General features: G+C 38.5%; 1 protein-coding gene across 1 annotated transcript in view; it reads right to left on the reverse strand.

Annotated features, from left to right (window-relative positions):
* The window catches only part of CFTR (CF transmembrane conductance regulator), an 81,129-nt gene that overhangs the window by 46,733 nt on the left and 11,900 nt on the right, over positions 1-22,496 (reverse strand). Inside the window, exons 5-11 of the mRNA XM_049813560.1 lie at positions 22,192-22,281; positions 20,640-20,803; positions 20,068-20,193; positions 16,125-16,371; positions 13,730-13,822; positions 13,066-13,248; positions 10,384-10,575 (exon numbers count right to left, since the gene is read on the reverse strand). Of these exons, the coding sequence (XP_049669517.1) occupies positions 10,384-10,575; positions 13,066-13,248; positions 13,730-13,822; positions 16,125-16,371; positions 20,068-20,193; positions 20,640-20,803; positions 22,192-22,281 (1,095 nt within the window). The remainder of the gene's footprint in view (positions 1-10,383; positions 10,576-13,065; positions 13,249-13,729; positions 13,823-16,124; positions 16,372-20,067; positions 20,194-20,639; positions 20,804-22,191; positions 22,282-22,496) is intronic.

Genomic DNA, 22,496 nt, shown 5'->3' on the forward strand with positions numbered 1-22,496 from the left:
GATTCCAGGGCAGTTTGCCATGTGCTCAGCTAGAAGCACGAGCATCCCAGGAGCTCCCAGTGCCTGCGCTACCCACTCGGCAGCACTGGACTGCCATTCTCACTGCCTCTGCATGCCCTCCCGCTCCCAAGGCAGGGATCCCCCGCAGCCAAGGGAGCTGACCGAGGCATCTGATACCACGCAAAATCAGCTCCAGTGTTCTCATGCTTTACCAAGATTTTCCTTTTAGTGCAACTTCGGGGGGGGGGGGGGGGCAAGGGGCATGCAAACCCCCTCAGAAAGTGAGCTTCTGGGAGCAGGCTGTAGGCAGTGCTCTGGAAGAGGTAGTCTGTTTTGGGGTCTCTCTTCCCGCAGACAGCCAAGGGGCACACAGGAACTCAGCTGCCTGCATGCACTCTGCAGCGCCCACAGAAATCCTGTGGCTTCTGGGAAAAAGACTGGAATACAGGTGAAGCACTTCCTGGGCAATACAACCTGGGATTCTAAGTTGAGCTGCTCTCCAGAAGTTCGCATTTCATACAAAGTCAGATATAATCCAGTTTTGATCACCCCTGCTGTGATGTTGATGGTTGATCGCTCTCTGTTGGGCAGCCTTTTGGCATTCCAAGCTTCTGAGATTTTGCAGAATAAATAAATAAATAAAAATCCCTCCAGAGAAATGTTTCCTTCTTCCTCCCCTGTAAATTGCCCTGACCTCAGGAACAGAGTGAACAATGCTGTTCAGCCCTGGATCAGTGACAGATGAAAGGTTCAGCCACACAAGGACTAGAAATTGAGTGCCTGGTCTGTCAGGAAATGGGAGATTCTCCCAACTCTTTAATTTGATAATAGCGTTTACTTCCTGACTTAGAGGATTCTGACCTTAAAATCAAGATGCTCTTATGTATGGAAAATCTATTGCAGGTGATTTTTAAATTCTTCTCATATTAACTAGTTATTTCCCTCAGCCACACAAGCCAATCCCTGGTACTAATATAACAGTTCAGTTATCTGCAGAAAAAGAGATGTGAAAAACAGTGCCAGCAACATTTTTAAAGGAAGATTTTCTGAACAAAATCATCTTCCTATGGGTCATGAAGTTATTTAGAGAGAACATGTGAAATTCTGGCATAAAAGCTTTTCTGGCATTTATTTGAGATGACCTGCTCTGATCACTTGTGGTTTCACTATGCATGTGGGACTCATTTTATTCATCTGTAACTTTGACATTTACCCAGTGTCTTCACCTGTACATGGGGATTTGCATGGTTAAGTATCTAGATAACTAAGCTGATTTCAACTGTTTCCCATTTCTACCAGTACTGCTGCCTGTAATGGTGCTGGTGCCGTTACTGTTTCCTGATTCTACTTCTTCTAAAAAAGCCCAGGTGAAGAACTGGGGACCAGTGTGTCTTCCCCTGCAAGCACACTAAAATCCTAGCCCTACTGAAATTATTTCCAGGGTTCCCATTGTTTTAAATGGTGGTGGGATTTCGTCAGACATGTTTCTTTGCAGGTGTGTCAACATGGAATTTTAATCAGACTTTTAATGAGTTCCCCTTCTGCTCTCTTCTACCCTTCACCTCAGGATAATATATGGCATGGAACACACAAAGAACTTTTCAGTCTGTAATTATAATAATTAAGAAATGTCTAGTAATTTCTTTCAAAGGCGTAAACAGAGTGATGAAGTCCAATAGACACACAATGCTATTTGTTGGAACATGCATTACCTATTGTAAAAAAGTACATAGGGCTGGTCCAAATACATCCTTGCTGTCATTTTATGCAGGAAGTGAAATCAAGCCAGGGACAAACCTAATGTAATGCTGCTGAACAGGACAAACCCCAGCATATTAATGAAGTAGCCACTGGATTTTCTTTAACATATCTATTTCTAAATGCTTAAATTGAGAAACCTATTGGTAGCTATTCAGAGAAGAAACCACCCAGAGTTCCCAAAGATATTAATTACTTTCTTGGGTGCTTCTAATATCAGCAGCTAACAAAACTCAAGTTGCACACCCAAGGAGAAGGCACCCCTTCTAATATCTGTTTGCATTTTTAACAGTGTAAATGTCATACTCATCTACCTCAGCAGCAAAGGGATGACCCTCATAATACCTTTGCGCTTGGTATGGAAGAATATACCTGAGATAGTTTAAGGTAGTATCTCTTTTCAGGGTGAATAGGAAACATGGTCTTGCTATAAAAAAAGGAAACCTCAGAATAGACTTAACACTCCCAAGTCTTTTCTGTAGAGATTGTTACCAAAATAATTTGATAAATCATTAGCGACAATTAAGATAATGAAGCGTGACAGAAAACAGTTTCTAAGAACCATACCTTTCGGTATATAGTTGCTTTATATATCCAAGCCTACTCAAACTACTCTAACAATAGAATATATGTATTTTACTTATGGGGCCCCTCTTTCCTCCTTAAATATGTCCTTAATGATGAGGCTTTCGATCTTCCCTCTTCTGCCTTCCCTCCAAAAAGATAAAACAGTCATGAAACTGATGGAACACAGAAGCAGTCTTAACTGTCTCCATTTCATCTTCACTAACCCTTTCCTCTATTTCACTTCTGTTTTTTCTACAGTCCCAGTTTCTTTACCATCTCTATCCCCTTCCTTTCTTCACTGCTATTAACATTCCCCATGTTTATTTTCACAGTTCCCAGAAAATCCCCCCATTCACATCGCTACCTCCTTCTCATCTACCAAAGTCCTCCCTTTTTCGCTGCCTTCTTTCTCTGTGTTTTAGAGAAGCTGCCTCTGAATACACTTTGCAATTCTCTTTCTGTAGTATGGACTATTTGCAATAAATCAGAAGAAAAATACTGAAGCCTTTATCATATAAAATGCCAAGTAAAGCAGCATAAAAGTTAAGCAGAAGCAGCCGCAAGGGTTTCAAGCAGGAGCTGCAATACTGTTCCACCCTATTTGATAATTTTTCTCTTTAGTTAAAAGAGGAAAATTTGCTGTTACCTGCTTTCTCACTAACATGGCTATTTCTGTACTTCCAAGCAATCATAGTCAACTCTAATATACCAACAAGGTAGAAATGGAACTGAAACAAACCTCCAGATTTGAATTCAATGATTACTAAAAATCTTTAGATAAGGAATCTGAAATATCATTTTGCAGAAAGCATAACTTTCAATTTGTCCTGATTTTCAGAAAATAAATTACCTTGGAAGTAAGATAGATATGAACTAAACTGCAGAATTTGAAGTTTTAAAGTTCTGAAATCAAGTCTTGTGTTTCAAACTCATACTCACTAGTGAACATTTCTGTCAATTTTTAAAAGATGAAGAATTTTCAGTAATTTTTTATATCTTAGCTTGTGGGTAACCAGCTTGAACATACTCAAGTCCTCATTTTCCTGGGCGAGAAGTCAGAAAACCAGATCTCTTTAAAGTATTTCAAATCAGAAATTACTTTTTAAAATTTTATTTAGGTAACTCTTCTCTCTCTGCCTATGATTCCTGAAGCCAAGGCTTTTGTTAGATTTCAGCTGAACCATTTATGAAAGATTCATGATCCAAAAGTATAAACATTGTTTTCACAACAGTTTGTGACCTTAAGCAGAGTGTCAGGCTCACCCAAAATTCACACGAATGCTGGCAAAACTTGCTTCCTCTATGGTGAAACACAGATTTCTGAAACACGAAGTAGTCGGTATGTTGCGTGTGGGTAGGTTAAATGCAGGGTAAGGGAATTAAATATGATTCTAGAAGTGACACATAAGATAAGACAACATCCAAGGTAATCAATCCAGAGCTCTGTACCTAAGAGAGGGAAAGGGGTTAGGGAGAGTTGTCTTGACTGAAACAGGTTTTTAACTAACTGATATCAACACAGAACAGTGGGGGTGGGGGTGGGGGGTGTCTGTTAAACATATTTACTTGATCGTTGATAAACTTCTTGAAGTTTGTACATTTGGGAGTTTGAGTCTATTTTTTTCTCTAATCGAGATGCTCCCCTGCTATAAAGAAACTGTGCTAGCCTATTTACTTCTAGTCCCGCCAGGGAACTCACTGTGTCAGCAGCTTCACAGCTGACCTGCCTGTTATTTTGAGCCACAGACAACAATTGCAGTTAGAGGAGTATGCTCGTGCCAGTGCATCATGCCAGTGCATCATACCAGTGAAAGGTGGAAAAAGTATAAAAGGTAGTCAGCTTTTGGGCCCACGTGTCTGAGATGCAATGGTGGTAGTGGAAGATTTGACATATTACATGAACTTTCTGCCTGAAAGAGGCATTTATGCTATTTTAGCTGTTTATATTAGGATGAGATGAACTTCACCTTCACATGCCTGTTGCTCTCCCCAGCTACAAAGACAGGCTAAGTAACTTGCTCTCATGTAGTTTACACTGTAGACATCTACCTGATTAGGTAACCAAGCCACCTCTTAATATCCTCTTGTAGAGAATAAAATGGCAGTACAGTGGGATGCAAGGATATGTGGTTCTGTTTCAGGGCATCCTTGATATTGCAGTGAACTTGTCACCCAGGGATGGATGCCATCCTTTGCAAGGAGACGTCAAACATGCAGGAACACAAAGCAGGGCTTGGCATATTGACTGTCTCTTTCTCTAGTTATTCTCTCTATAATCCAAGTTCTTAGATGAAAATGAATCTCCTGTACTCCCTGTAAAACCAGCTCAAAACCCCACAGGATGTGGCCACAGATTTCTTTAGTACTATTATATGATTTGATTTTGCATGGAAATACTTGCTCTATTTGCATGCCACGTTAAACATTATATTCATGAGCAGCTGGTGGCTCTCAAATCAGAACATTTGTTTACTTTAAGAGTGGTAATCTCTTAAAGGTAGTTTGCCATTATGTGTTTATGGCCTCTTAGGTAACTATTGAAGGATCAAATGAACTAACTAGGTGGAAAAATATCTTACATTGCAAAAAGGTAAAAATGGAAGCAATGGAAGCATGTTTTGAAAACTAATGAACTACTGCACCCCTTCAAACGGGATACAATGCTTGTTAATTTTTTAACAAGAATAACTATAACGGGCCTGCTTCTGCAGTCTTGACTGGAGGAATGCATTCTCTTAGGATGATTTTGTTCAATGTTAACAGCATTTAGACACAAAGATTTCTGTTTCAACTGTCCAAAGGTTTTACCTTTTTAATTTAGCAAGTGCTAAAACCAAACAAAAATCTCACACCCTGTGTATAGTAGGCTATTAATACTGATTTTTCAACCTAAAAATCTGATAATCAAGCCACGTTCCTTCCCCATTTTTCATTACATCAGTAATAAGGATTTTGCAAACCCAATTCGCTACTCCTACAAATTCCCATTTATACTCATGTTATCCCTGCCATGACATTAACACAACCCTTCAGTCTCCGGGGAAGTCATATTTGTGGAATTACTTCAAATTTAGTAGCAAGTTCCATAGACATATAAACTCATCCAGGTCACACCTCCCAGTGGCTTTTGCTATTGAGCAATGAGAATAATAATCAACGAATTATGCAGGATGGTTTCTCAGTGTTAAATTTGTTCATACTTTGTCCTTAATTTGAAGTGCTAGGCAAAAGTTCACTTTCTCTTGCTAATTGATTTTTATAATGAATGTGATGAAAAGTACTTGATAAAAAGGGTAACACACCTCATCAAAAAAAAAAAAAAAAAAAAAAAAAAGGTAGCTTAAGCCGAGGCAGCACCAATTCATCTTATCTTACTTTTCAACTACCTTTAGACTTGCCTATGGGGACTGTCTTTAGGAAATGAGTTCAGAATCCATACCAATTACATCTTGGCTTCTCTCTATCATAGCATGCCAATATAAGATTTTAAAGGTAATAGTTTTGTGATAATACCTGCACACTCAAAATTAAACCCATTCAAACAATTTATTTCAAAAAAGCTTCTGAATAAAAGACAAATGGTAAGGACCACTGATCTGTGCTGGAATGGTTTGATCTAGAAGTTGAAAGCCTTCAGTTCCATATTTGCAAACTGGGACCATCATTTTAGAAGACGTGTTAAATTAGGTGCTCACCCTGCTTGCTTGCTATTTCTCAAGGAAAGGAAAAAAAGAGGAAGAAAGCAGTGGAGAAGGAACAAGCAGCTCTTCTCTTATGCCTTTTTTTTAAACTTTTTTTACTGTGATGTCTCACAGAATGTATCAGGTAATTTAAATGTATCAGCATTCCCTTGAGTTCAGCATCACATAAGAATAAAGGCAATGTCTACGCACCACTTACATCTCACTGCAGAAGTATTTAGTTTGTGCTGGGCTTTCAGAAATAATTCTTGCCAGTAAGGCTGTTTCTATAGGATATCAAGAACGCTAAGGTAGCTCTGAATTACTGTCCCTTCATCTCAACTCCAAAGCAGTCTTTCTTTTCTTCTGTCACCTTCCACTGCTCTTCTCTTTACCTCTGCCCATTTCCAAACTGAAATAATTAGAACGACATTGTAAAATATGATTTTACCTCCCTTGATGCCCTACTTACCCTCAAAGGAAAAATATAATCAAGAAATGTAATTATTATCAAGTTCTGAATCATTTTACACATACAAAGCAGGCTACACTACCATAAAAACACACATATAAGCTGTACAAACAGAAGTTTTAAAAGTACTTTAGGAGTGCTTTTACTGATGCACAGAGAGATGCATTTGAGAACCTTTCTCATGCTTCTTCAGTGTTATATATATACGCAGCAACATCCTGAAATTATGCCAAGCAGTAGCACTTAGACCTGATAAACTTCACTCACTGAGCCTTTGTCACACAACTGTTTTTCACTGTGGATTGTTTCAACGACTTGGATCTCATACACTCATACAGGGATGCACTGAGGTGTCCCTTGCTCTTGGCATCCCCATGTGCCAGAGAAAGCTACAGAGCAGAGCTCTGAGGACCAAGGGCCATGAAACCTATGACACTATCCTGCTGCCACGTGTTATTAAGTGGAACTACACTCAAATGAGCACCATTAAACCACAATCTTCCCATATGTAGACTCACAAGACAGTGACATGATTCACTGCATCTAACCATTCATCAGTCATGCACCTATGTGATGGGTGTTGGGTGAGACAACAGTTATGTTATGCATGAGAAAAAAGGATACTTGAGAGATGTGTAAACACTAACTGAGCCAGGCACAGACTGAGATCCTGATGTACTGTGCACTACACAAACACACTTTGTCAAACTACACTGGCACAGTATTTATGAGGGATGCAGTTCTCCAATATATCAGATTAATTTTCTTTTTAATCTTCGTCTTCTGTTTCACAGTACAACATCATTAACAGGTGTACTGACACAACTGGAGGGTAGGTGAATTGCAGCAAAGCAAGAAGAATAAGAAGCTGAAGACAGAAATCTCTTAAGCTGAGTACACAGGTCAAGGAAGTACAACATGTAGCTACCTGAATTCTTTGGACTAAAAAATGTCCCATTTTAGTGTTCTAAACTGCTATAAACTTATGTGAGCTCATAAAAGAAATAAAAGAAAGAAAATCCTTTTGTTGCTCATAGTTTCACTGCTTTCCAGTAATGTTAATTGTGAACATTTAAAATTCATTAAAGAAACCACCTTTTTAACCTTCCTCTTGATGTTTCCATACATAAATAGAACAAAATGTAAAGCTGCAAGAATATCTTTTAGAAAAACATTAACAATCCTTCCTCCATTCAAGAAAAACCTACCAAAGAACACCCATTTTTCAGGTAATGGTTAATATAACCAGATTTGCCATTCTTTAGGGCTTTACAGAATAAAAATCTAACACATAACACTTTCTAACCTCTAAATAAAGATCTGATTTCTTATACAATGACAATGTTATTCTTGGACAACTAAAAATATGGAAAGCTCTGTGAAATATTTATTTGCGCTTTCATAATTACTTTGAGATAAATTTACCTCAAGTACCTAGCAACTCTAAAGAGGCTGTAAATGATAAGTCCTTAGCAAATCAACTACACTGATCCAACTGTACCAATCCAAAAAGTAAGGCAGAAAAATGTAGCGCTGACTTTTCTGAAAATTCTCATGCACCCCAAATTATTGAAGTTACACTTGCTTAATTTCACTTTAATATCTCCATAGACCTAAAACAAAGTGCAGAGCACTTGTATGAAGTCACCCAGCTTCAGTGTCCTGTTCTGCTGACAGACAAGAACAGGCTACTCACTGTGTGTCAGGAAGGCCCAAACCTATGTAGATGGTATGATGTGACCCACATAGAGTAACCTGTAGTACTTTATTGGCACTAATGAAGACAAAGGGAAAAAGACATCTAATTTAGAACTGGGACTAGATCTTCAGTATGCTTCCTCTATAGGGTGATAGTGGGCATTTTGCAGGTATGTTACTTTTTGCAGTAGTAACACATCTATTTGCCCACTGGGTCAAAGAAGATGGCTTTCTATTCCCAAAAAAGTTTTTGTGAGCATGGAGCTTGGAAGTAAATCTCACTTAGCCCCTGTTAAGAGCTGTATGTTAACGGAGTTCCAGCATATGTGCAATAAGGAAATAAAACTCTCTTTTATTACCAATACTTGGTTCACCTTGAAAAGCCAATAGAAGAACTAGACTCAGCAACAGCCCTACATTCAGGTGGACTATGTAACTACATAGCAGAGTTGCAGAGAAGGGGGCAAAGTGAACTTTCTTAGGTAAAAACCCTCTGGTACCTCTCCTTTCTGAAGAATGAGAACACACACAAACCCAATCTAACAAAGCACTAACCCTTGTAATAAACCCCTAAAAGGTCACACTGGGGAGTAAACAGGGAATTAATATTTGAAATCCATCCTTCAATCTGCCATACTGTCCTGTTTAGCAACTAAGATGTAAAAGCTAAAGACCCTACAAAGCACAATAGCAATAAGGTAATGCATTTGGCTTCCTTGCAGACCATTCTGCCTTCTCTTCAGGCCAGGCCAATTTATTCAGCTTCAGTCCAGAAGAAAATATCCTTATAAGTATCAAACTTGATCTCAAATAATTAGCCCTGCTAGGAGGTGAAGCATATCATTCCGCACAGAGCTGTACCAACACAGATCAAAGCTGGCTTGATTGAGCCTGTTTGGAGAACAAAGCAGCTGCAGCTTACCGAGACACCAAGCTGTCTGACCAACACCAAAACACTGAGACGTCCCATCGACGCCGAGACAGTGAGCCATCCCAACAACACCAAGACACCAAGCCGTCCCACCGGCACCGAGACAGTGAGCCATCATTAACCACCTTCTGCTCTAGGAAGGGCCCGGGCTGAGAAGCCTCTTTGGGCAAGGACAGTTTTGAACTGCTGAAGCCAGTTGGACCTTTGGCATTAACTACAAATTTTACAGCTGGGGTTAAGGACTACTCTCTTCAGAAAGCCTGACACAGAAGTTGTTAATTCTGTCTTCAGAAGCTTTCAAAGATTTCCAGCAAACCACAATCCAAACAGAAGCTGAAATGGCCATAAACATATAAGAAAAGATTACTTTATCGCTTAAGTATACCCTGCTCCGAGATAAAGCGCTGTAACCTCATCTTATTTTTAAACAGACTGGCTATTGTTCTCTTGCTTGACTGGCACTAAAGGAAAGTGTGTTTCACTGTGTGGCCTAAAGACAGATCCTACACAGCGCAGTTAAATATTTATTGTTTTCACCTACATGTTACAGACAAAATGCCTGATCTTAAGGCATAGCAATAAGGGTGGAAAGGTCTAAAATGCTGTCTCCTTTTGTATCCTGTAATGTGAAAAGATATCTTTTCCTACACTACCCTCTGGCAACACCAAACACACACAAGGTCATTTCCACGTCATGGTACTAATTGTGGGCTACATGTCACATAAGGATTGATCCTGCAATAATTTCCAGTGTAAGAATTTTCAACGTGCACACAGGAAAACCCAACTTCAGTCAAGATTTTCCTCCAAATAAATCAGCTTTCTGGCACAGAGTTCTAATTATCCCTGGAGCCATTTTTGAAGTGCAAAAGAAAGGAGGAAACCAGGTTCATTTCCAAGATTGCAAGGAAAAGCTTCTTTATGGGGAAGAAACGTGAAAAAAATTTTGTAGGAGCAATACTTTTTATATCATTTCTTTAACATTAATGTGTTTACCCAGGTTTTTAACTAGCAAAGACTGAGAAGGCAGACACCTTATAATATCCGAGCCAGCTCATTTAGCTCCTGTTGTGTAAACTACCAGAACCAGCACGCTCAGTTTATCCCCCAAGGAACTGGCAACAGGATGACTTGCAATTCCACAAAACTGGGATGCCAGACTGAGTTCCTTAAATCTCAGAAATGTCTTGCTTACTAAAAGCTCCACTCCCTGACTTTTTCTTTGGGGTTTTTCACTTGGGTTGGGTTACAGGTCTTAAGAGTCCTAGATGACTGACCTCTTCTAGTTGGCAGGCTTTGATGACACTCTTGTATCGGTATTCATCATAGGATACACCAAAAATTATGTTTTCTTTTATTGTTCCAGGCATGATCCAGGAGACTTGAGGTGAAAAGGATATCCTTCCACTGTGTTTAATTTTACCCTGTGAAGGCTCCAATTCTCCCATTATCAACATCAGAAGAGAAGTCTGAAAAATCATTAACACTTGGTTAATATATCAGAGACCTGTACAACCATAAGAAATGCTAAACAAAGTAAGAGTCACCCTGCTAAGTCACTTAAATGGTACATTTGTCTTGTAAAGAGTGTCCCTATAAGTACTGATCTAGTGCCACCTGCAATTAGTGGATATTTTCATGATATGTATGGTTCTGAAAGGCCTCTGAAATGAGAGAAACTTCATTCAGTGAATGATAAAATTATGTAAGATAACTTGTAAAAAAGGCATGCTGCTGCAAAAGTATGTATTTTTAATTAAACTTCCAGTAATTTTACAAGGTAAAAACATGAGCATCTGTGAGACACATACAGACATAAGGTATTAGTATTTATGGAGTATGTTATTTGATTGTTAACATTATCAGTGACTATTTTGTTTCTTCTTTGTACAACACAATTCATGTTTACGATTATGCTAGTATATATAAGCCTTTTATCTGTATTGCCTTGAAAAATACAACTTCTTTTGTATATATATACTATTACTCAGAAGCTACTCAGTGTGATCTGAATTTTCTTCTGTAACTGTTAACTCATTTACGTGAATACATGACCTAAGTATATTTACTACTTCCCTTCATAAAAGAATTGATTGCAATTTCAGTACTGACATGTTATAATTTCAAAGTTAATCAGTAGCTTGCAGTAACCTTGTCACACATCACTGGCTACTAGATCAAAGAATAGAATTGAGAAATACAAGGAAAAATAAGTTACAAAGCCATTCCAGTGGTGTAATAAACAGTCAACAAAGCTGGGACGTAACAGTCAAAGATCTAAAAATCTGTCTAAGTCACAGTTTCATGCTGTCAAGCCCAAAGATCCTTTGACAAGTTTTACAATATGCAGGGGGAGTCTCATGAGATTCTTTCCATTATACCAGAATCTGACTTTTCCAAAATGCCAAGTGAGAAGTTTCTGATCTTGCAAAGGACAGCCATTTAGTATGTTTTGCACACTGGGTGTTAAACTGCTGTATCTTGTGCCATATAACACAAATGGGAAAAAAAAATGCAAACCCAACCCTATCTAATATTGAAGCAGTATTAAAAGAGCTTATGTCAGGTTTCATACCTGTTATAGATAAAAAAAGTGTGCAGTCTGTTTCATAGGCCTCACAATTTCTGAATATACAGTAACAGCCTCAAGCAACATGAAGGAAACCTTAAATTAAGAGGGCTTACGGGAAGGAGAAATTCTTTTTTTGGGGGGGCAGGGGTCGAAACCTTATTTTTTGTAAATCTTGCAGATAGTATTATAAGCCTTTTATCTTTACTGCCTTGAAAAGTGGAAATTTTTTTGTGTGTATATACTCACATAAACTGTTCAGTGTAATCTGAATTTTCCTCAATTTCCTAAGTAGCTGAATAAAGGATATATATACATCCTTCAGCACTTTCTAGGTGACATTTTTGTATTACAAGTATAAAAAATAATATAGAAGCCTTGATCACATTGAAATTGATGGGTCCTTTGCCACTGACTCCAATACACCAAAGATTTTACCCCATGCAAGTAAAAGGAATCAGAATATGTTCACCAATAATTTGTTAAGCAGGAAAAGAAAAGTTGCCAAATGCATAACAAATGTTTGTTTTGACTTTCACATCTCCTCAGAAAAGCCAATGAAGATGAGACTCATCTAATTACTTGCTGTTCAAAGTGAATAAGAGTATCACAGTTCAACTCATTTTATATTAAGGTTAATCAGATGTGTTATCTGCAAACTAAATGTATTGATAATATTTGGGGTTCTAAAATGATGATTAATTTAAACCACAACTTTTCTCAGAAAACCACCAGTTTCAGCAGCACCTCTCCAGGCTTTCACATGGGACTCAGGGAGCCTGTCTGAGTGAGGCACTGTAGGAACCAGAGCACAAGTGACCAGGTATGCCACATGTCCAGGGAATGCATCTCAGTTACCTGGCTAATCTGTGTCAGGCTTGTCAGGATACTGACCATCTTGTGTTCAAATTTTTCCTTAAAATGTTAGCAAGGCAGGGGGAAAAAAAAAAGTCTGCTTTCTAGCACACTAAGCCATCTTGATATTTATGCTATGTTCTCCAGTTTATTGTTTTAAAGGCAGGGAGATTCTTGCCATAAGCATTAACTTTAGGTTTCACTCTGCATTATTACTGTAAATCTCCTTTTACTTCCTAGAGAAAAATAGTTTTTTCCTTTAAATTGCTCTTTCCTTATTAAGTCTGTATCCTTGTATGTACAAAAAATATCCAGCAAACTCCTTCTCATATTGGCCACAGAGTAACACTTCAAATAACTATTGGCCATTTTATTGAAACTTACAGTTTATTCATATTTTTTCCTGCAGCCGTCATTTTTACAGTGAGCACAGGATAGCAAGAATACAGTAATGCAGGTAACAATATAGATAACAACACAATGTTATTCCTTAAAATTGTTAAGACTTTTATTGAAACAACAGAAACAGAAATACCTTGCCTGCTCCAGTAGATCCAGAAACAGCTAATAACTGTCCCTTCTCAATCTTGAAATTTATATCCTGAAGAACAGGAGAGGCATGAAGGGGAAAATTACTGAAGAAGAGACTGTTGTCAGTGCTAGAAGCTTTGCTGTTGTTGTTTTCCTGGTTTGCTTTTACAAACAGCTCTCCAATTCCCTGCAACATAACACAGATGTATATTATTATGTACATAAAAAATAAAACATGCATATGCAGACTTGTATATCATACTATGGATTTATGAAAACTTATGATTCTTAAATACATATATCTTTTAATGTATATATTGGACTTGCTCCTAAATTTGTGAACACAAACAAAATTTGCCTATTATAGAACTGCTTTCCAATGTTTATACATGCCACAGCCTGATTCTGTTTCCAGGCTGGCTTAAATCAGAAATAACTACTCATTACAGGCCTTAACACTTATTAAAAGGTCTCCGTTCCAAAGTTTCTCAACTGCAGACAATTTGATATTATGCATTAATTACTTGCCATATATTCCTTGCCTGATGATAGCTGAAGCCAGTTAATATGAAGGACCGTAGGCTGCTCTTTTTAGAGAACACCAAAGCAAATATCAGTAAAAAAGATACGCTCCTGTGTTTTAATTCAGTCTGGGTAAAAGTACTGACCTCATCCCAAAAAGCTGTTACGTTGTCCAGCTCAACCCCAGTGGTTGTTAGATTGTACTCCGGGGCTTTATATTCTTTTTTCAGCAAGAAATCCTAAAAACACCAAGAAAGCAGATGAGAGGGAACAGTAAGAGATAGCCGTACAAAGCAGTACATACCTGCCAACACTGAGCACTAACTAGTATTTCTGATGGTGCTATTGCATTGTAGTGTCTTAGAGAGAGGCATAAATAGAGCTTATACAATGTATTTTGGATGCAGAAGTATTTTTGAAACTACCAATTCTTTCATTCCTAGTAAAACATAACCATAAATGTATTTGGTTCTGGTTAGAAAGAATATAAAAAACCTGGCATTTCCTTTGCTTTCAGGATTTGTATCAGGCAGCATCACCCCTTCGCCCTTAATCCTTTTCAAATAAAGCTTTGGTTTTGGAGTAGGATGTCGAAGGTTGCACTCCAGTAAACAGTGAAACAAAGCAGCTACATGCTGCTATCTCCCTATTCCAAAATGGCAAGAGTTTGAAAGAGTTAGAATGATGTCTCTACCAACAACAAAAAAAAAAGGGCAGATAATGATCCTGGCCAGTACAGCATTGAAGCAGTGTAATTTCAAATGACACAAGTCAGCAACTCAATGCTTATGTTACCTTCTGGGATAATATTAGGAAAAAAGAGTATGCCTATGCTAATATAGGAAAGGTAACTTCTCTGTTTCATTATTTTGTTAAGGTTATGCAGTCTGTAGGTAACATCTCCTCTAAATTGTCTTTCTAAATTATGTGGAACCAAATAGGTCTATGCGGGCAATACAGTGCACAAACTAAGCAGATATGGGGGAAAACCAGTTCTCTACAGTAAACTTGCAAATTTCCCAAGTAGAACAAGCAGAAGGGAAAAAGCAGATGATTGAAAGGGCAGGAACCAAAAAAAGGGAAGGCAAAACACACACAGTTTATGCAAAAAAAGGAAAAGATAGCTAGGCTTTCATAACAAAGGTGGTGGGGTCATCCAGTGGAGTTGCTGGAGCAGTGATAGAGAAATCACACTGGTCCTGAACACTTCATGGTCTAGAAAACACGGGTCTAGCTACAAGGAAAATACAATAGCCGAGGGGATACATCTGGCCCAGTGAACTCTCTAAACTGATGAGGAAATTAAATCAGAGAAATGTACGAATGGTATATTATTTTTGTTTATGCTTCTTGTGACAAGCAAAGGGCACCAGTGTTCTGGGATTCTGCACAGTCTGCCTATGGGGTCTATACCCAACCTGCCACAAAAAGATGATTATTTACGGATTCCAGAGCACCCACAGAGCTAATATGCCCAAAGACAAGCATTCAGCAAAGTGAGGACAATGGTACTGTAACTGGGCTTGCCAGTTCTGTGACAGTGCATTGGATGCACTCTTCCAGGAAACAGGAGAGACAGGATACCTCCACTAACACCTAGGGAATTTGAGACCACAAGGACTGCCTAAATTGGGACCCAACAAGGCAGCCTTCTGAATGTCGAATAGAAAGGTTTATGGCTAGAGTTCTCAAATTTTCTGTCCAGCTGAAAATCATAAAAATCCAATACCTGCTTCTTATTCTACATTAAGGTTCAGATTTCTGATTAAGATCTGTAAGTTCCATATGAGGTATTTTTATCACACTAAAAATAATAAAATCTATGTTTTACCAAAAAACATCTTTAAATATGTAAAAAAAAAAGTGTAAGATTTCACCCCAAAATAGAATAAGAATTCTTTTCCTGAGGCATGATCTCAAAACAGCAGATAAAACAAATAGAGTTAATGAGAATTCACCCTGATTTGACTCTGCAGATAAGCCTCTCATGCTGGTATATGAGCAATTGATCTCAGTAGGTAAGGTAAGTAGCAATTATTTGACCAGTACCTTAATTATATTTACTAGTCATAATGAATGAGATGCACATTTGCATAAGATGCACAATCTCCTGCTGTTCTTGCCGCTAATAGCTAGGAAAACAGAAGATCTGTGACCACAACTACTGGAAGCCATGCTATATAAAACATGTACTAATTTTGTACTTCCTTTCCTGAAGGAAAAACATCTCTTAAGCACTACAACTCATGATATATTTTTATTAAGTTCCTTATTCTGCAATGAGAAGAAATAACGAAAAGCCATTGTTTCAAAAAAAGCAGCATGCAGATAGCATAAGACTCCTGTGGTTATGCTGCCTGGGGAACCATATAACAATATCAAGATTTATAATGACATTTCATGGTGGGTAGTCAAAGCAACATATAGTATACTTGGAAAGTCTGCATAAGTGCTGTGCGCGTTTGTTGATCAACTGACAAGATAACATGCTATAAAGAATTAGCTTACGTACTTGGGAAGATTTTAGTGTATGTACCCTACCTGTATTTTGTTTATTGCTCCAATAGAGTCATACCAGGTCTGTACAGACCCAGGAAACTGCCTGGTCACTGTCATTCGAAGAACAATGCAGAAGGAAATGGTGGTAAATATTTTTCGGAGAGTAATTCCTTTAATCACAGCATATGGAAGCACAGCTAAAAACACCACAAAAAAGCCTGAGAAGAAGAAGGCTGAGCTGTTGAAATATCTCACATAAGCAGCTTTTCGGGTAAGCTTCAGTTCAGTTCTGTTAAAAAAACAAATATGAATAATTAGTATAGGATTCCACAGTTTACATCTTACAAATATTTTGGATGGAACTGTTGGTAAAACAATTAACTCAGAGGCTCGTTCATCCTTCTTATTTTCTAGCATTGCAGTTAAAAAGCAAGATTCAAAATGACTTTGGGACCTAAAAAATAACTGGAACCAAATTTTGGGACAAATGTTCAGAGATGTCAGACAAAAAAACAATGATCTATGTCATGATTTAGATACCTCATAAACCACAAGCCTCTACTATTCCTGGCAAAACCAACCTTAAGCATCTAATGCTGTGGTATATGATACACTCCCAGAAGCATCACCCCATGCTCATCTGGTCATCTAGATACATAACTCCCCTAGAAATAAGATACTTTGAAATGCCAGGTTTGCTATACATGACCATACAAAAAACTAAGAACAATCCACAGTCCCATTATAGTGTCATCTCCTTTTGCAGATCACCCTACTAACAGCTTCACCCGTGAAGTAAGGTATCAGTTAACCTCAGCTTGAAGAGGTGGAAGGCAGGGAGTCTGCTCTCCACCTTCCTTTCTCCATAGACGCTCAGTCTACGGAGAAGCTTACTGACTGCTGTGCAGTCAGGAGTGCAACTGGTGATTACTCTTAGCTGTTTCCACAATGTCTATGCATCTTACAACAAGCTATTAAATAAAAAGACAAATAATCCAGGGAGCGTAATTCATTTTTTGAGTTGATAGCACTAACTCACAATGCTGAAGGTTTCTATTGACTGCTCTCATTTTGACCCTGTTCACTTCACATTCCCCAGGTGCCCTGCAGCTCAGCTTTGCCTGAACAGAGGCACGTCTGCTACAGTGAAAGAGCAATTGCTCTGTTTCAAGAGCAATTAACTGGGGCTAGAGATGGAGCTAGACCCCAAGATGCCCATTCAGTGGGTGAGTGCTCTAACCACTGGGATACTGTGCAGAAGTTCACAGTCACGTTGGTGACGGTAATACCTGCTGTCATAAGGCTAAGCACCATGACCTTTATATGTCTTCCGGTATTGAGCCAGTGTCTGCATGTAAAGTCCATCCAGGATTTTGGGGCTGTGTGGAACCCCCTTTCAGCTCCACACTACACACGCATGGGACTTCCACACACATCCAGCATCTTACCAACTTTTGTGAGCCAAAGTGTTCTTAAAAGTCCCTGACAGAAAAACAGAGCTCAGGCAGTTTTGGAGCAGGACGCCTAGCACTTCTTAAGTCTGTATTTCACAAGAGAGGCCTGAAGAAAGTAGCCAGGCATGCAGGTCACCACCATGGTAGCAGCCACTGCACTGGAGAAAGGGCCTTGTAAGTCCCTCCAGAGCTTGTAAGAGACTGTGGGTGGCAGCATCGAATAGAGATAACCAAGATTTTGGGGCTTGGTGCTTGTCCAGTCCCACACAAATGCCTGGGTAGAACCTATCAAAAAGCCCCCCCGCTACTTCAAAGAGGGAGAATCAAAGCACTAACCCTTTTCACTATGCTCTCAAGTACCAGCCACAAGCAAAAGTTTTCCAGAGGTGGGTCTGTCTGATACAGGCTTGAGAGCTCTGTAAATTAAGCACTCATTTGGGACAGGTCTTGCTGATGCAATATGGGCACGTGAAGAGAGATGTAAGGGACACTGTGACCCTCATGCATGTATAGAGTGTAGATCAGTGTATGCCTGTTTTCTGAAGTGATGCTGCAGGAATCAGTACAAATACATGAGCTTGAGAGTCTTTGCTTTATATAAAGATGTGTCTTCTGCTGACAAAGTATAGGCACTTCCAACCGTGGACTTCACCTTCTCCAGTGCTATGCTATGGTTCAGGGGAACAGTTTGGTTTTGTGGTTGTTTTACTTCTCTGAATACATTGCATAGCCCATACGAGTGCAGGTATGTTTATTCAGACACCTGTTACAAACAATTATCACTACCGACTTAAGAGGGCACACAAGAAGACAGCCCATATTTGTCCCTCAGAAGTGTCACAGTTCCCCAAGGGAGTTTGCCTGCAGCAGCGTTACACCTGCTGGATGGCAAGCCGTGGCAACCGAAGTCTAGCAGAGCAAGGGCACAGGTGTATCTAGTTCATTAGAGTTGATTAAACCGGGTTGCTTCAGAAAATGCCAACATGCAGAAGCAGCTTGGTAATGACTGAGTTATAAAGCACTGTTGCTAAAATACAAGAATGGCTTCATGCACAAGGTCTCATTTCCTAACAGTTTAACAAGCTAACTGACTGGGAAGCCCTGCAGAGCTGGCTCAGAAAGCAAAATTCTATTGAAACTCTGACAGTCCTGGGTTGACCTGCTCTGGTGATGTCATCATCAAGTGACCTGTTGGATCACTCAAAAAAATATGGTATTTTGGTGCAGAGAAGTAGAAGAGAGATATTTTGATCTTGTAATATTGCTAGCATCCTTGTCTTAAAAATCCATGCATAATATAATAAAAATTAAATTCCAGCATTACAAAAACCACTATAAATTATTGCTGAAAATGGAGATCATAAAATGACAGTCCTTTTTCCAGGTTTCTGTGACCGTTTTGTGGACTAAAATTTATGTAATTCATTTCTACAGGATTTGCTCACAAGATGTGGTCTCAAATTTCCTAAAAGCAATGCATATGACTAGTGACACCAGGGGAATCCTAACCTGGTTCCATCCTCGAGCTGGAACTCCCAGCCTGGATTCAGACTGAGTTCTCTCTGATCATTTATAGTAAATCATTACAAATTTTAAGATCTTCCTTACTCTAAAGGTAAAGAACACTTCACTTTCCCTGGATTGTCTTTCAGAAAGCAGCTGAACAAGATGGTGTTTGTGTAATAATATCATTTCAACTCTTTTATTTACATGATAATATGACACATATTTCTTTTATTTTCTTTTATTTTTCCAATCACACACCTGGCACAGAATTTTAATTCTCTGTAAAGGACTAAACAAACACATGGGACAGCTTTAGTGCAGGCAATCAATATGTCACTTCTCCTCCCTTCCCCGAGGACTCTGTCAGTAACGAAGACCTCCTTCTCATAGCTCTCAGCTAACTAGGTTAGCTCTTTTACCTCCTTTCTGCTTCAGGTCTGGTAGTTCCAGTTTAATCTTACTATTAATTGAAGAGATAAGCATTATGCAAGGCTATCTACAGATAATAAATGTTAATGCAATTGTGGAGGATGAATACATGAAGCTGTGCTACTTTAATCCTTTCACAGATTGCACGTAACATTTAAAACCAGCTTTATTACATTTCTCAGAAAACAGCTGCAGAGGACTCATACTGTTTCCTTCACCACAGAATAGGAAAGTCTGTAAAGCCTTAAGTAACCATCACAAAAGGGCTTTTTATTCTAAGATGAGGATAGGGTTGGCCAGAAACAAACACAGATGCCACAATTGTTTTACCTGCGCAAACTCACCACTGAAATATCATTAGAACAAATGAGGAAGCAAATAAAAAAAATAAAAAATCTCACCTCCATAGTGAACTTGACAAATTGGGAAAAAACCTAAGCTGCAGTGTGGGAATGCATGGTTAGTTTATGGAGGATTAATGCTTGTGTGCTTTACTTACTTCTTAACTAACAAGACCACAGATAGTGTTCATAGCCACCTGATTTTTTTTTTTTCTGAGCACATAAAAAATTTGACTAACAAATGAGAACACTTACTCACGGATGCTTTCAATCATTTTTTCCATTGCATCTTCCCAACAATAGGCTTTAACTGACTGTATATTTTCAATTATTTCTGAGGTGATGACAAGTCTTTCATTGATCTTTCCTGCCCTCTTATTCCTACAAAGTAAAAAGGCAGTAGGTCAATCTTCATCCTTTTCATCCTGTATAGTTAGTTTGTATCCCATTATATCTTATGAAAACAGTTTTCCTATATGTCTATGCTTAAAATATTTATTTTAACAGAATTATTATGAAGAATGTGAAAGGAATTAGTAGAAATCTAGTAATTGTTTTACGAAGGAGAAAAAACAAGCTCTAAAAAGAATAAATCAAGTCACTAACAAGGAGTTTTAATTCTACAAAGCATTATCATGATTTACTGCATGTTAGGCCTTTCATTTTGTTAAGTTTAGACAGCTGCTGCTAAACAAGTAAAGACTTGTCTGTGACTTTCCCAACTCAGCCAATGTCATAATTACAGACCCTTAATCAAGTGGTATAAACTTCTTAAACCAACTTGCTTCAGGAAAATATATTGAAATATTTTAAAACAATCTCATCACCTGTATTTCATCATCATTTGTCCCAGCCAGGCTTGGAAAAAGGCCAGGACTATTAGAAAAGCCAGTCCAGAAAATGCAGAAGCTTCTAACATATCCCAGAGCAGTCCCATCAGCAGTGCCACTTGTAAAGGTGCAATCCATACAAAATGAGCCAGAGCAAGACCCTGTGGAAGCCCACAGCAGAAAATAATAATAATACAAGTTACAGATATGCTCTGAAAACCACGTGAAAAGCAAGAAGTCATTAAAGTGACACTTTGAAAAACGTAATGAAGAATGGTACAAATATTTCCAGTGGTAAAACAAGTTTATAAAGGAGGATTTGTGATCCTAAGCACATAACATTCTGGATGTTAATTATGATGACAGTGCAGCAACACATACACATTCCACACATAAACTTTGATTTTTGTAAGGCACAGTTCAGTCTGCAATTGTCTCTTCGCTATGTATAAGCACAAGGAAAAATCCCAGCTTTGTAAAAGTAAACAGAATTTGCCATCAATTCTGACTTTTTCAACCACTGCAAGATGAGAAAAATACACAGAAGAATATTCTGACAGTGATTTAATCTGATATAGGAGGCAAATATTACTTTGGTGAAGAGATGACTGTCGCGTGAACACAACTAATTCAAACCAGATTACTGCCTACTTCAGTCATGTTCCTTCACATTGGGGAGATTTTGGACTGAATCCTGTGATCAGGCTGCACAGGGGTCTGTGTTACTGCAGCTACACTGCTGCAATGATAGGACACTTGTCCCAGCTTGTTCAATGCCAGCTGACATTGCTCTATATAGTAATATAGTGCTTAAAATAAATACACCCCACAGTTCCAGCCATGTGTCTACAGTCTCTCTGGTCTTGCTTCTTTCATAGGAAGCAAACCTTGTACTACTAATGGGCCAATTAAACATACATGCTGAACAGAAGTTCATAGATGTTTCAGCCCCCAAAGCCATTAGCAGGGATTTACCTCTGTGTCTTTAATGAAAGAGAAGTTTTACAGGAGACTCTGAAAGTATTGTCTAAGATGGATATGTTGGGAATGATTCCTAATGAGGTCTTTCTTACATCAACACTTATTCACTTTTAGGAGAGTGGGTAATAGTAGCAACAGGATGCTGAACATCATTGCTTGTTCAAAGGCAGGAACGGACTGGATCACCTTAGTGAAAAGGTACAGTGGTCAGGAAAAGAGGATAGAAGGATTGAACCAGCAAGTTCTGACCTCTGCATAACCCAGAGGTTTCTGGCAGGTTCTCATTGGACTAGAGAACAAGCATGTTTTTATAGTATACCTGTTTTTTACGTGTCCTCCATTAATCAGCATAGGAGATAAAGGATGTCATAAGTATCAGAACGAGCATTTCCATGACCACGTGCCAACACATTTTCTTAAGGTAGTAATTCATTTTATATCTACAATGAGCACTCAGTGCAGTTCGTCATTTATGCTCTTTCCTTCCTTAATATTTGTCACGAACAGCTTGAATTATTGCATTTGTATTTGATGGATCACCAAGTGGATTAAACAACCGATGACATACCTCATCAAATTTGTTCAGATTGTTGGAAAGAAGACTGACCAATTGTCCAGTACTTATTTTATCTAGAACTCTGCTTGACAGCTTTAAGATCTGTAAAAGAAAACAAAACCATAGAAAAATGGCCATGTAACATGCCCATGAAACAGAATAAATACAGATAGAAATAATAAGCAATGGTACAGTAGTATAAATAACAATTCACTTATCTGCTTATGCTATAAAGAAAGTCTCATTAAACTTGTTATTTATGTCACTTGAATTTAATATAGCCATTAAATTGCTTTACAAATATTGATTTATCGACT

This window comes from Accipiter gentilis, chromosome 11 (assembly GCF_929443795.1).
Source record: "Accipiter gentilis chromosome 11, bAccGen1.1, whole genome shotgun sequence".
NCBI lineage: Eukaryota > Metazoa > Chordata > Aves > Accipitriformes > Accipitridae > Astur > Astur gentilis.